Source organism: Bremia lactucae, linkage group LG1, assembly GCF_004359215.1.
Source record: "Bremia lactucae strain SF5 linkage group LG1, whole genome shotgun sequence".
Taxonomy (NCBI): domain Eukaryota; phylum Oomycota; class Peronosporomycetes; order Peronosporales; family Peronosporaceae; genus Bremia; species Bremia lactucae.
Window position 1 is genome coordinate 5,101,042 of NC_090610.1, and position 14,606 is coordinate 5,115,647.

The following is a 14,606-nucleotide window of genomic DNA, read 5'->3' on the forward strand; positions in this document are numbered from 1 at the left end:
TTTTTTAGAATGCTAAGCAATGAAAGATTTTTTTCTGAAATGATCACTTACTGACCTCTGACCCGAAACTGCAAGTAGCATTGTCGCGCTGAACCTGCTCAATGAAAGCTTTAAAGTCGTTTCCCCCTGCAAGATGATCTACAAGATCCGTTGGTGCACGATATCCACCCAGTGGATTTGCGCATATGCCCTTCTCGGACTCAACCACCCGGAAATCAATTACATTGTGCTCAGCTGTGGCCTCCTCCGGCGTTAAGGTAGTATTTTGCAACCCAAGCAGTTCTTCGGACGAGAAGAGCAGTGTGTCCGTTACCGCACCAAACACGTTAATGTCGATGAGATAGACGCGTCGACGTTTGTCCACGTAAACGTCGAAGCTATAGTTAGGATCTGGAAACTTGAGTTTCCCATCAGCAGAGCGAAAATTCCCGTGGTAAAATTCAAACAGCAATTCGCAGAGCTCGTCCTGCAAGTCCAATAAGAATTTATAAAATTCGCCGCAATTACGTTGGCAAACCGCAACAAGACGATGATCAATCACAAAGCACCGAAACAGCATTGAGTCCAAGAAATTGCACCACTTTTTTAAAACCAAGTAGCTATTTGTCGGTCTTTTGTCAACCAGTTCCCCACAGCAACCAGTATACGGTTGTGTGAGGTCATGTACCACAAAGTCTGACGCCTGTAGCAGCAAGAAAACGTCCTCAAAGCTCGTACACTTAAGCGTGCCGAGCAACCACGAGGCGTCGCGAGGCGCGCTCCAATTCGTTTTGGGAAAAAACTTACCACCAAAGTTCTTTAAAACCTTTTCCACCTGCTGTCGAACTGTAGAAATGACCTTTAACTGCTCGTCTGTGAGCAAACTGGATGCGTCATCTCCGTCTTCCTCATTTTTGTCGTCCTCATCTACGGTACAGGACTCCAATGGAGCAGGCGGCAGAGTCACCCCGTCCGTCAGCAACAAATCCACAAACGCGGGCGGAAGTGGAATAACTTCACCTTTAATGCAAACGTTTTTAAATTGCGGATACCAGGCTCCAAATGCACAATTGTTTACTTGCACTGCGGAGTACGACACCATTGCGCTGTATATAATTAAGGTCGTCTTTATTCAAGTTTAGGCCAAGTATTAACTTCATGCTGCATCGTGCTGGCAAATATTTGTGATTTGTATTTTACCCATTAGCTTAAATGTTTTGTTAAAGCACATACACAAGAAGAGCATAATTATTTTGTGAAATAAGGAATTGGATTAAGTGGTAGTTTTACTTGTTTTTAGAAGTAAATTAATTTTAAGCTAACCGGTAAGTAAACAAAATCGGTGACACGAAGCATTTTTTATAGCTTCCGGGCAAAATGCCGATCATCACCTTTGTCGCGCGTGTCTCGGACGGTATGCTACTGGTGCGTGAATGAGAGAAAATTGTAGAAAAAGCTTAGATTTGGTTGCGCAAAGAAGCTGTCGCGTCGTGTGGACAATTGTTTTAAGGTTTCTGCACTGAAGGTCGCGTCCATGGAGTCTATCGGCGACGCTAATGGGAACTTGGACACGTACAAGCAGCAGGCTAAGCAAATAATGAAACGATTTGACCAGCGTTCGCCTACTAAATGCAGCATCGAGTCAGGAGCCTACACCTTTCAGTAAGTGAATAGATTTGGTCGTTCATTAGGGTTCTCAATGTGATGTCGTGCAGCTACTTGATTCAGGAAGGTGTATGCTACCTGACACTAGCGGACCGAGGTTTTCCGAAGCGTCTGGCCTTTCTGTACTTAGAAGAAGTGCACGCTGGCTTCGTGGAGGAGCTCGAACGTGACAGTGGAAAAAATTGGCGGGATATGGTCACTACAGTTGCGAGGCCGTATGCATTCATAAAGTTCGGTAAGGAAAAACGATATGTTTGGCAGTTAATGTTGCTTATAGTTTCATAACGAGCAGATAAATTCATTCAAAAAAAGCGCAAGGAGTACGCAGACCCCAGCTCGTCGCAGAATATGCACCGCCTGAACGATGACCTAGCTGATATTCACAACATCATGCGCAAAAATATTCAGGAAGTGCTCAATCGTGGTGAACGCGTTGAGCGTACGTATTTCTTGTTTTAAGCAATGTATTCACGTTGTCACCGCATATTGCTCAATAATATGCTCTAGATGTATCGCGTATCTCGTCGAACTTAGCAGATAGGTCAAAAGACCTAAAGTGGGGTGCCAAGAAGCTGCGCATGCAAGCTATCTACCGCCAATATGGGCCTATCGTCGCTATTGTTCTCTTCCTGCTGCTCGTTGTTTACATTAAATTCTTTTAAGTATATTGCCAGTCGAGTTCGTATTTTAGAATTGAGCAAAGGAAATTTGGATCTTTTGCAAAACAGTTGCGTTTCGAGTTGAATTTCGCTACAAGTCCTGTAGTTGAAGATGACGTGAAGTACTATTCTGCACTAATGGTCGGCATACCATTTATTTCCGCTTATGCACATGATTTGAAAAATTTAGAAATTTTAGCCAAGAAGATCAAGGGTTGGCGCGCACTTTGAATAGCGTATTGGTAATTGCCCTTGTATTATCAGCATCAAGTGATGTTGTAAATTGAAAACAAAAGATTAGAAACCGCTACTAATTTTGTAGTGCAAAGCTTTGTAACGGCACACCAAAGCACATTCAATGATGAAGTTTCGAAAAAAAGCAAAAATCAAAAGGAACTATGTAAAGAAGACGCAGAAGGCAGCAATGAGTCGTCAAGTTGCCCTGAATCAACCATCAATCAAGCACGGGACCAGAAAAGATCCGATGCTTATGGTTTGAGCAAACAGCAAATTTGACTAATCTCTCGAGGAGACAAGGAAAAGCTATACCAATACCGCAAAACAACCCGTAATGACGAATTGCACAAGTCTCGCAGTACGTGAATTTCCTCTCGAGCGACTGACGATGCCGCAAAAATGCCAAAGTTCATATCATCAAGACCTCTTGCCAAGTTTTTAATAGAATAGTAAAAAACGCATCCGAAAGTGAACCTTATGGCATTCATTTCAACGGACGACTTCTTTCTTGTGTACCACGAATTGAGTCGTTGAACTACTCAACCTTTACTTCCGAGATACCACTGGCGTCAATCAACTGCATAGAAACAAGGAGAATTATTAACTACCGTCTTTTCACACTTTTAATTCTTGTCTTACCGTGTAAGCCCAATGGCCATTGCGCACAAGAAATCGCATGTCCAATTCTAAACGGCACTTTTTAAGCACGTCTTTAGCCTCGTCCAAAGTCATATCGGGCTTCCATTCGCGGTCAAATATGGACAGACAGAAGTGAGCACCATACCCATGCGCACCAAAGTTTACGTTGACCATGGCCCCAAAATAGTCAATCCAGTGCAGAGAAGGCACACTTTGATTTTCGATTGTCGTGTCCACAGCGCCTATCAGTAAATTCACTTGGTACGGGGCACGGCGCAAAAAGCGCGCAAGTTCACCGCGCACATAATTGGCTGTGGCGGGACCGTCAAGCGTCACACCGTTGCGCAACTCGTATAGCTTCATGTTTTTCTGAATATACTCGCCGAAAGCCAAGCGGTCACTTTGTGGGCCTGACGTTACCATAACCTTATGGTCGTCCAGATTAATGGACTGATTTTACAAATAATCACAACAATGTATTAGATAGAATTACGAGATACCACTGTGAAATGGAGGCTATATCGAAATGTACCTTGTCTTCGTCATCTTTGTACACCAGAATACTGCGCACCACCTTGCAGTCTGCCGCCAGCAACACAAAATCCTTGCCGACGATTCCGAAGATCGAGTCCATTTCGTCTTCGTTTTCCCCTTTTTCGTTGTGGATCTGCCCAGAATCCTATGATTTGTTGAAACAGGAAAAGCAGCGACTGGTAGAAACGCAAAAATAAAATTTAGGCCACGAAAAGTGTTTATTTTCAGCAACACCAGAAGCTTCTAAACATACTAGAAGGGACGATTGGCTGGATGAAACAAAAGTTATATATCACTTAGAAAGGAGTAGCTTTCAGGGGAAACGTGATGCGTATTCCCACTATCATCTAACATGTCCATGTTAGATGTGGGAAATGTGGTCCTTGGACGGACTACAAAATGCTACCAGGTGTAACGGGGCACTACGACTTGTACTGCTTCAGTACAAGTCCACTTCGCACTGCTTCAGTTGCGAGTGGTGCCTTACGTTATTTCACGTGCACTAGTACGTGCAGAGAAAGACTTCTCTTAAGGCAACTAGCTTTAAGAGGGTTAACTGAAAACTGTAGTAATATAATTAAGTGTCTCTTGTTCTATCTTTGTAAATGCTAACTTAATTATAATCTAATACTAAACATATAAATGAATTCTTATCTCTATCTTATCTGTAACTCTCTCTTTGATTACTCCTACAGCTGATTAGTCTGCGGAATAAATAGGTATAATGGTCTATACCTATTTATGGATAAGAATTCTGAATATTACTATATAAAGTAATACTATCTACCTTTTGGATAATATATTAATTAGCAACCTTTAAGGTTTAATTTCATGTAACGATACACCCCGTTACAAATACCTTGAGTGTGACAAGAATTTTTTGAGAGGGCAGCGATTTTTCCTTTTTAAGACAGCAAGCATTCGTCACAAAGTTATTCTTGCTGCTTGGAAGGTAATCTCGGAGAAATTAAAAGAATGTGCCTTCCTTAGTCACAGATGTTTGCTCCGATTGCTTTAAATTAGCAAACACCATAGGTTCTAGACGAGCCGGAAGTCGCGCGAACAAAAGGAAGGCCTAGCACAAGCAACAACACCTCTACGCAACGAGACCCGTCACATTTTGAATATATAGAGAGGATAACTTTAAAGAGGAGGAAGGTGCCAACATGCAGTGCTTGCCATCAAACATGACATCAACGTACTTTCGCAGCGTGCCCTGTAAATGTTCAAGCTCGAAATCAATATCTTTCAGCAGCCGGGCCCTCCCAAACATCATCAACAAACAAAGGTGATCATCATGGAACAATCGTCGGATAAATTTTATTGTGATCATGTACGAGTTCGCGTCATCGCTCTTCATAAAAACAAATGCGGCAAAGAAGGTCAAATAAATATTGGTTTTTTCTACAACGTGTAGCAGAGGAAATCGTGTTTTGCTGGCTTTGTATGTGCAATCCAGCAAAAGCACATCGCTGTGGTTCCGAACAAGCTCCACGTTTTTGGATGCGCAAAAAAAGAGATGGGTGATGTGCCCCGAGGTATCCGTCTCGATGTCTATTTCGAATCCGTAATCCGAGAAGGTTTGGTACAGCGTATCCATCGGGGTTCGTCCATCAAGCTTTTCTATGGCATTTTTTGCCTGATATTCCAAAGTTTCCGTTTGGTGATCTCCAATGGCATATCTTGCTCCTTCAAAATGGTCTGGATATGTCGGTCTTTCAAACCAGACTGAAAGAGTCCGGCAATTTCCTCCTCTTGGACCTCCGGGATTCGAGTATGCACTGGATGGGCAATCGTCGATGTGGAGGAGTCGTGGTTGTGTTCATTGCAAGTGACTGTAAAGGACCAGGTGCTGTCTGTAAGGAAGGAAGAGATTGTTAATGCATTGATATCTTCAGTAAACTTACTCAAAAATATTACATAGCGTACCTTTTGCTTCTGATCCACCTCCTTTCAAAGGGCAGTCAATGAGGGCACTGCCCCTTGCCATTCGACTTCTTGTTTCTTAGGAAAGTCTGTGACTATCTCGGTCTAAACCTCTACGATCACATTTATAATGAACAACTTGTCTGCCATCTGTAACGGGGCACTACGACTTGTACTGCTTCAGTACAAGTCCACTTCGCACTGCTTCAGTTGCGAGTGGTGCCTTACGTTATTTCCCGTACACTAGTACGTGGAGAGGAAGACTTCTCTTTAAGGTAACTATCTTTAAGAGGGTAAAATAAAAACTGTATTAATCTAATTAAGTATCACTTCTTTCTATCTGTTAACTCTATCTTAATTATAATCTAATACTAAGCATGCAATTGAGCTCTTATTTTATCTTATCTGTCTCTCTCTTTTGTTTACATCTACAATTGATTAGTCTGCGGGATAAATAATTTTAATGGCCTATACCTATTTATAAATAAGAATTCTGAATATTACTACATAAAGTAATATCCTGCAAATTTTATCTACCTTTTAGATAATATATTAATTAACAACCTTTAAGTTTTAATTTCATGTAACGATACACCCCGTTACATCACCTCTCCCTTAAACGACAATCACTCTGACTATCATTGGATGGACTGGTCACGATGTGACCACTTAATTTAAAACGATGTTGACCATCATTTTAAATTCCATCGCATTAATGAATAAACTCATGCGGGGTGTTGATAGTGCTGCGCCTTAGGCTGCGGTTCGTGCAGCCGCGGGTAACGCACTGTTATCTCTTGCGGCAGACGGAACTTCTGCCGTAGTATCTTCCACTCGCGCAACACTAGATGTTGCGGGTGCACGTGGTGATTCATCACGTGAATACGACCCCTCTTTGGAGGTCGACTACGAATGCGAGTCGGACGAAATGGCCGACTCGGGGAGAATGGAACAGTCGTCTGATAGACGTCAGCATGCCGGGTCCGAAGATCCTCAAAACCACGATGAGCGGAAGACAGCTCATCACGAAGAGCGTGATATTTCCGTTCGTACTCCAACATGGAGTACGCACTCTTCGAATGGTCTTCCAACCGTTCAATATAGTGAGCCTGCACCGACTTCCTAAACGAGCGACGCTTACCGCGCTCGTGATCAAGTCACTCCATCAAATCATGGAGGAGGTGATCGAGTTTGTCGATTTTCGACTCTAGATCTGACACATGGGTCGAATATAATCTTCCCTCCTCCGCCCCAATCATTAGTGGATTCCCACGGTGGTCAACGTTTCCTTGTGGAACGTATTCAAATCTACCGCGATGTGGAGGGGCAGCGAACGAATTATTGTGTTCGCTAGCGCGGTTATCCACCTTCACATGACTGCTGGGAGCCTCGTTCTCAGCTGGTTGTTGACGTTGAGGGCCTCGTCCGTCAGTATGATGAAACCCATCCGATGAGTCAGAAGGTCCATCGGAAAATACGCGCCCGTGGCGCTTGTAAATCGATTGCAAAACGTCAATCGCATCGAGCATCTCGATAGAGATGCGAGCCCTTCCCCAGGGCGAAGAAAGGGAATAGACATATCCTTTTTCTCGCTTCGTATTGTCAACACGACACGGACAGGGATCACCCCACGTGAGGCACAACAATTGCAATTTATACCTTGCACCGGTTAGAGTTCGTTTCTCAAACTTAACGCGAATCGCGTTAAGTCTTTGAAGCCAGGCTTCGCGTCCAATGTCTTTGACATTGCGCATGAACGCGCTCCAGACTTGCATCAGCGAGACTTAATCTCGTTTGTTGTTGCCACTATATCATCGATGCTTAAAAAGCATCGATATGAAATCTTCCACAGCGCGAAAGTACTTCGCGCTGAAATCAAGGCCATGTAGATTTGTCGCAATAAATAAGGGATATGTATTGTGAGGAGAAGTCTTCCCAGACAAGCTATTGATTAGCTGTTCGGGCAAAAGCCACGGCTTCTTGTCAGGTGCAAGACGAGACATTTAGTGTCTACGATCCCGTGAATGGTACCCACTGAAGCAGAGGTACCACAAGAACTTTATTACGATGGCTTACGCCACGTCATCACCACGCACAGGAATATGTGCGGGTGACGGCACGGTAGACGGTGCTGGCAATGAGGAATCATCCTCATCGTCAGAACCGAACATGCTGTAGCGAATGCTACCAGTATATAAATATAAATATAAATATTATTTGAAATTTCTATAATATTTATATTAATTAATTTTAAATTTTTGTACGTCTACCCGAACGATCCCCCTCATTGATAGGCTCAAATTAGCCGCCTGACGATGATCAGGCGACTATTCTGTTGTTCCGAGTCAACCATTTCGTCCGACTCGCACTCACAGTCGACCTCCAAAGAAGGGTCGTATTCACGTGGTGACCCACCACGTGCACCCGCAACATGTAGAGTTGCGAGAGAAGACGGTTCTACAGCAGACAAAACGTCTGCCGCAAGAGACAAAAATGCGTCACCCGCGGCTGCATGAACCGCAGCCGAAGGCGCCGCACTATTCACATACCGCATGGACTTGATAACCATGCGATATAATTAAAAATGATGGCTCTGACCAATCAACATCGTTTTTGATTTAAGTGGTCTTATAGTGACCGCTCTATCCAATGACAGTCAGAGTTATTGTCGTTTAAGGGAGGGGTGATGTAACGGGGTGTACCGTTACATGGAATTAACACTTAAAGGTTGTTAATAATATATTATCTAAAACGTAGATGATATTTGGAGAATACTACTTTACATGAAAATATTCTAAAAGCTTATCCATTGGTAGATATAGACCATTATATCTACTTCCTCGCGGTTCAGCCAGCGCTGGACGCGCGCAAAGAGATAGACAGATAAGACTTGATTACATGTTTTGTGTAGCGGAGCTACCTCGCTCCTAAAGTCAGAGGAAGACTTTCAGACTCAGAGAGTCACTTAGTTCTATTGAACTAATAGGTTTAACAACTCAGAGAGTCGTACAAGCTACTAAAGCTTAAGGAAACCAAGTGGCAACTAGTGCCCAAGAGGATATAGCTTAGAAAGGCTTCTATCTCTCACAGATCAATGCGCAAGCCTTAGGAAGGCACTTAACGCTTTAAGATCAAAAGGGGAACTGCAATTTTATTTAACTATTTAAATCTAAAAACCCTATCCTAGCTAATTTAAAATAGATTTTGGCCGCCAGATTTATATCTGTCGGCGACCACATTTGTTACACATAATAAATGGGATTTAAGTAACTAACTATTGTAAAATTAGATAAAAGGGTATTTTACCCATAAAGTGAATGTACCACAACAACGGTCCTCTAACCGATTTGTGCCCCATAACACCCTCCCCCATCAGACTGTTGACACCGAGGGACAACATTCGCTTCATTTCCTCTTTGAGGTTGGAACCTAAACAGCGAACCGTTCGGTTGTGTTTTTTCATTCCTTTGTCAAATGACAATCAAGCGTGAGTCACAGACTCTGAGCACCTTCCTCGACGATGAGGGAATGGTGGACTATGAAAGTCACACTCCATCGGACGATGATGAAAAAGAGCGTCGCTCTTACACGCCTCCTCACGAGGATGAACGTCGGCGGCGCCCGAATCCGTTCCAGAACGTGGTGCCGCTGATGTCTTAACTGCATTGAGCAGGACACGGGATCCTGAGTCCAACATCATTACGAATCCGCTCGATGAAGAGCAAGAGCAGATAATCCTCCTAGAGGAAAGAGCTCGTCGTCGAGCTGCCGAGATAGCGAAATCTAAAGCTCATAATGAATATAGATTCACTCCGCTTAGTGCGGACAAGCGTCTCAAAGAGATAGCGGGTCATAGATTCGCCATCTGGATCTCTGGCGACCCGGCGAGGACGCCGGAGTTTGCTGCCCGCGACGCTCTTCATGAGCAATACCTTACGCCAAAGGTAATGACTAGAAGCCAGTATCTGACGCGTTTACATGATCAAGCCCGTGGGGCTTCGGTGACCTCCATGAGGGAATTTCCGATCGTTTTGTTTCCAAACGAAACAAGGACTGAAAATGAAGTCTCATTTGAGAACTGGGTTCACCGGGCCCGCAAACTTCGTAATATGTGGAATATCAGAGAGTCTGCGGATAGAGGTGATGTTCGTTTGGAACGGAAGCTTCGCTTCGACTTTGCTAAGCTTAAGGCTAAAGGCCAGTCACGTTCGGCATTTATGCCACAAAACGAAGAAAGGCCTAGCCGATTTCAGTGCTTCGGTTGACCGTACAACCAAGGATCGAAGTCGCACTGAGGCTTAAGATCCACCTAATCCCACGTCTAGTGGTGGGAAGCGTCGTGCGACGCGACTTGACCCTGAGCTTGGCGGTCAAAATGTCAACGGCGTAGGGGCAATCTTGCCGAAGAGGTACCTCAATCTCCCAAGAGTTTTCAGAAGAGAGGTACCCTAGCCACTTCACCAAATACTGGTATTGACCCTCATGACGACGTCGCTTTAAATTTTTCTCCACATGAAGCTGAAGGTTTCCCCGCGCATCAAGCAGCGCGGGAGGGGGCCAAAATTTCGGCGGAAGCATTTGATGCTCTAAGGCACGAGGTGCAACTTCTTCGTGAGGTCCTTGCTCGGGTTGAGAGCTCTTTTGAGGCGGTTCGGGACCGTCTTACGACGCTTGAGCGTCAGCAGCCTCGTTTAGAGGTCCAGTTGGATATCTTGGTGAGGATGCAACAATCTGCGGCTCAACCGCCGGTCTCGGCGCAAGCGCCTTCAAGTCCACGTGGGAAGGGTCCCGATATGGCTTAAGCAAGCCAACGTAAAACACTGGGTGTGTACGCAGCTTGCTGGGAAGGTTTAGCGTATAAACTAGGCCCTTTTTGGCCACGACCGTAAATGGTCCAATAAAGCGCGGGCGCGATTTGGTCTTGAAGACCGCAGAAACCGAGTTGGTAGGTAGGGTTTTGGCGTTTAGTAAAACTCGGTCTCCGACCATATAAGAATTAATACAGCTTCTTCCTTTGACATCTGATCGTTCTTTTTGTTTGTCTTGGCTATCAGCCATCGTATCCGTTACATGTCTTCAGACACTTAATCGCGTCGCGAGAAACACGCTTACTTGTTTCCGAACGGTAACAGGGTTGATATCAGCAAGCCTATCGGCCGATTCTCCCCCACCAAGCCCTGAACCACGCAGTGGAATCGTTAATGGAACGCGTGGGTGGGTAAGACCGTTTACATAGAACGGAGTAAAGCCTTTAGAGGCAAGTACAGCGTTATTTAACGCAAACTCAACCACTGGGAGCATTGAGCTCCAGCGCTTTGGTGTCTGAGCACATACACTGCGTAAAACGTCTTCAATGACGCGATTGATACGTTCAGTTTGGCCATCGGTCTGCGGATGGTCCGCGGTGGACATGTCCAATCTGGTGCCAAGCACTCGGAAAATTGATTTCCAGAATACCCGTGAAACGGGGGTCCCGATCAGAGACAATTGCCACTTGCAAACCGTGTTGTCGAAACATGCGATCGATGAACAGCCTTCCTGTACCTTCACCATCAATGGTATCTGGCACAGCCGCTAAGTGAGCCATTTTGCTCAATCGGTCAACCAAGACCACTATGCTAGAGTTACCGGCCGAATCTTTTGGTAGATCGAAAAGAACACATACTAATGGACGTCATCACCCTATGGGTACGGGCAGACTTCCCGGTGGCGCAACAGCATGCGCCGAGGGTTTAATTTTTTGGCAAGTTTCGCATATGCGAACATATGTGCTGACCCATTTATAAAGTTTGGGCCACCAAAAAATATGGCTTACAGAGCCGTTTGTCTTCTCTCTACCGACATGACCACCAAGGGCAGTACCGTTTGCCTAATAGAGCATTCGGTACTTCAAATCCTCATCATGAGTTCCAACGACGCGCGGAGGATCTGCAGCGTCCGTGCAATAAAGCAACAGGTCGTTATCGATAGAATATCGATGTACATTGCACGTAAACGTGCCGACAAATTTAAACCCGAGTCAGAGTTCGTTTTCGAGCTCGTAGCAGAGCTACACACTGTTTATCCTTGGCGTCAGCCGAACGAATTAATTCAGTAATAGGCGACATGATAGTCGTTGAATGAGAGAGCTCATAATCTGGCCTTCGTGATAACGCATCGGCCAGAGCATTCTGCTTGTTAGGCTTATACTTCACCCCGAAGTTGTTCTCAGCGAAAAAGGATAGCCTTCGGGCCATTCTCTGTGAGAGATGGGGCGACTTAGTCACCGTGCGTAATGACGCGTGATCTGTATATATCCCATACGGCTTAGAGCCGAGCAGATGAACTCTGAATTGGACGAGAGCATACTTCAAAGCAAGTAACTCTTTTTCATGAACTGGGTGGTTCTCTTCCGCAGCTTTAAGCTGTCTCGAACGCAATAATACGTTCGTGCCCATCAACATCTGTTTGTAACAGAGCACTGCCAATGGCAAAATCTGATGCGTCACAGACGACACTGAAAGGCCAATTTGGATTTGGCAGTGCCAGAATCTGGGCATGGATAAGACTATACTTAACTGCTTGAAAATTATTATTTTCGGTGCTAGTCCAGCACCATTCTGTATCCTTTTTAAGGAGATTAGATAATGGCCTAGCCATATCAGCGTAATTTTCGTTATATTTGTGCAAATAATTGGCGAGACCCAACCACTTACGCAAATCCTTTTGGTTTTTAGGAACCGGCGAATCTACTATGGCTTTTACCTTAGCGGGATCCGCTCTAAGGTCTCGCTTTCCAATGAAGCATCCTAAAAAAGGATTTTCGTCTGCGCCAAAAATGCATTTAGATGCATTGGCGTACAATTTGTTTGTGCGCATGCACTCGAGCACTGCTCGCAAATGGTCTAGCTGGTTTTCCATGTCCGACCGACCCTGCTCCGCACGACTATGGACAAAAATGTCATCGAAATAAGTCTGTGCATAACCTCGATGAGGGGGGGTGGGCGAAACAGTTGCGTCACTAGACGATTAAATGTTGCCGGGGCGTTGGAAAGCCCTTGTGGCATAACCAGCCACTCCCATAACATGCCGCTTGGGGTGCTAGCCGCTGTAAGCGGGATATCGCTAGCTCGCATGAGCAATTGGTAGTAGCCATCGACTAAGTCCAATGCACTGTACATTGTGCATCCCACCATATTATCTTGAAGAAAATCCTTTCTACGAATGGGGGTTTGTGCTGGTATAGTTGCAGCATTAAGCTTATTATAAGCATGTACAATGCGCCATTTACCAATTGACTTTTTGCCACAAAATGTCGGATGAGGAGATTTGCTCTCTCGTACCATTCCTGCCTCGTGCTTAGCACGGAAGAAATCGTCAATGACGTCACACTGCTCCTTTAGTAAAGGCCATTGTCTTGTGACACAGTATTTGGTTCCTGGAACCAAGTCAATTTCATGACGAACACCTCTATCCGGAGGTAAAACTTATGGTGGGTTATTACATACCACATCTTGGAATTCCTTAATCAAGGAATAAAAGGGATCCGTATCTTTAAGGATCGATGATCCATTTCGCGCACTAAGTGCAGCTTTTGTGTCATCCAGGAAAGCTTCGTCTAGAAGTGACGATGAGTTTAACTCAACCATAGGTCGAATGACCATTTCAGATAAGTCACCAGCTTTTAAGGCTCGACCGCACTCATCAATAGACATTTCGTCTAGCTCTAAAAAAGCATGTAACGAGGGGATTGCCGCAAGGCTAACTTCCCCCTCAATGTTATCGGTTACACCATTTACAGGCGTATGTAATTGATCACACGTACACTTTGTGAGGGTATAAACTCTTCGCGTCTCCCCTGTCTTGGAGTAGAGACATTACGCCTCTTAGAGGCCGGGACATTCACGTCCCCGGGTTTTCCAGCCCGTATTGGTTCTATATCAGACATGGTGTCTAATTCGACATCCGAAAAGGAGTTAGGTATCTCAACTTGCTTATCCAGCGAACGTTTACGTGTCGCTTCACGTGCATTAGGAGGGTTTGACTTAAAATGCCCTGGCGAACCGCCATTAGTGTCACTATTGACACTCAGTATGGTGCCACCTCGGCCGACCACACTCGGTGGACTTAAACGTGCCACTCCACGTATCTCAGGTATATTGCACCCTTGAGGTCCTGGCGAACCGCCAACAGTGTCACTACTGACACTCAGTATGATGCCACCTCGGCCGACCATACTCGGTGGACTTAGACGTGCCACTCCGCGTATCTCAGGGATATTGCACCCATGATGATTCGGCCAACCATTATGGATAATGGTCTGAGCATAAGGCGTTGTGGCTTTATCCAACGGAGAAGCGGCTGCGCTTTTATGAGCAGCGCTCTCATGAATGGTCGCTGCGCTATCCAGCGCAGACGACGAGACAGCATTAGAAAACTTTGCTGTCTCCATGTTGTGAGCAACGAGAGAAGTTTGGATGGGCAATAATGCGCCATCATCCTGGCCTTAGGCCAACAATGCTTTCAGCATTTAGTATATCGTTATTCTAACGAGTATCACACGACGGAGTACGTGCCGTTTCACTTGTTTCTGCTGAGTCGGGCTCAGAATTAATGTTTTTAGCATTATAGTTTATTAACTTAGACATGCCAATGTCTAATACACTGACAGACTCATTCAATGATCCGAGCCAATAGCGCTTTTGTTGCCTAGCAAAGGTGGGCTCATGACTCTCCAAAACTTTGCTAAGAACATTGCGCGTGGCGCCTAAGGTCTTAGACCTCTAATCAATCCATGGCTCATGGTGTTCTAGCCAGGCCATACCAAGGATGAGATCATATCTCGAATCTAAATCAAGGACGAGACAGCGTTCCATACTGTCAAAGTCCAGAAACTTTATACCTAAGTTCAATGGAACTTTAGGAACAGTGACACGAGTCCCAGTCGCTAAGCGAACAGTGATTGTATCACCTTCATGCGCTCTAGCG

At 45.0% G+C, this 14,606-nt stretch overlaps 3 protein-coding genes across 3 annotated transcripts; 1 reads left to right on the forward strand and 2 right to left on the reverse strand.

Annotated features, from left to right (window-relative positions):
- Nucleotides 1–1,081, reverse strand: CCR75_002073 (uncharacterized protein; the record flags this gene model as incomplete). Its single annotated transcript, XM_067960173.1, has 1 exon — nt 1–1,081. One exon carries the CDS (start codon nt 1,079–1,081, stop codon nt 44–46), a length of 1,038 nt encoding a protein of 345 aa, XP_067822477.1. The 3' UTR covers nt 1–43.
- A 275-nt stretch (nt 1,082–1,356) lies between these two features.
- On the forward strand, nt 1,357–2,380 carry CCR75_002072 (uncharacterized protein; the record flags this gene model as incomplete). Its single annotated transcript, XM_067960172.1, has 5 exons — nt 1,357–1,404; nt 1,505–1,641; nt 1,671–1,879; nt 1,937–2,083; nt 2,152–2,380. 5 exons carry the CDS (start codon nt 1,357–1,359, stop codon nt 2,304–2,306), a joined length of 696 nt encoding a protein of 231 aa, XP_067822476.1. The 3' UTR covers nt 2,307–2,380.
- A 20-nt stretch (nt 2,381–2,400) lies between these two features.
- On the reverse strand, nt 2,401–3,832 carry CCR75_002071 (uncharacterized protein). Its single transcript, XM_067960171.1, has 3 exons — nt 3,712–3,832; nt 3,180–3,629; nt 2,401–3,117 (listed from the first exon to the last, which is right to left on the reverse strand). The coding sequence occupies exons 1-3, from the start codon at nt 3,811–3,813 to the stop codon at nt 3,076–3,078; spliced, it is 594 nt and encodes a 197-aa protein (XP_067822475.1). The 5' UTR covers nt 3,814–3,832; the 3' UTR covers nt 2,401–3,075.
- Between the last annotated feature and the right edge of the window lie 10,774 nt (nt 3,833–14,606).

What these genes read in the sequence shown, in the direction of transcription:
- CCR75_002071 (XM_067960171.1), bottom strand. Translation starts at nt 3,813, where the DNA reads ATGGACTCGATCTTCGGAATCGTCGGCAAGGATTTTGTGTTGCTGGCG. An exon ending in ACAAAGATGACGAAGACAAG is followed by an intron (nt 3,630 to 3,711) that starts GTACATTTCGAT and finishes TTGTAAAATCAG; the next exon opens with TCCATTAATCTGGACGACCA. An exon ending in ATGGCCATTGGGCTTACACG is followed by an intron (nt 3,118 to 3,179) that starts GTAAGACAAGAA and finishes GTTTCTATGCAG; the next exon opens with TTGATTGACGCCAGTGGTAT.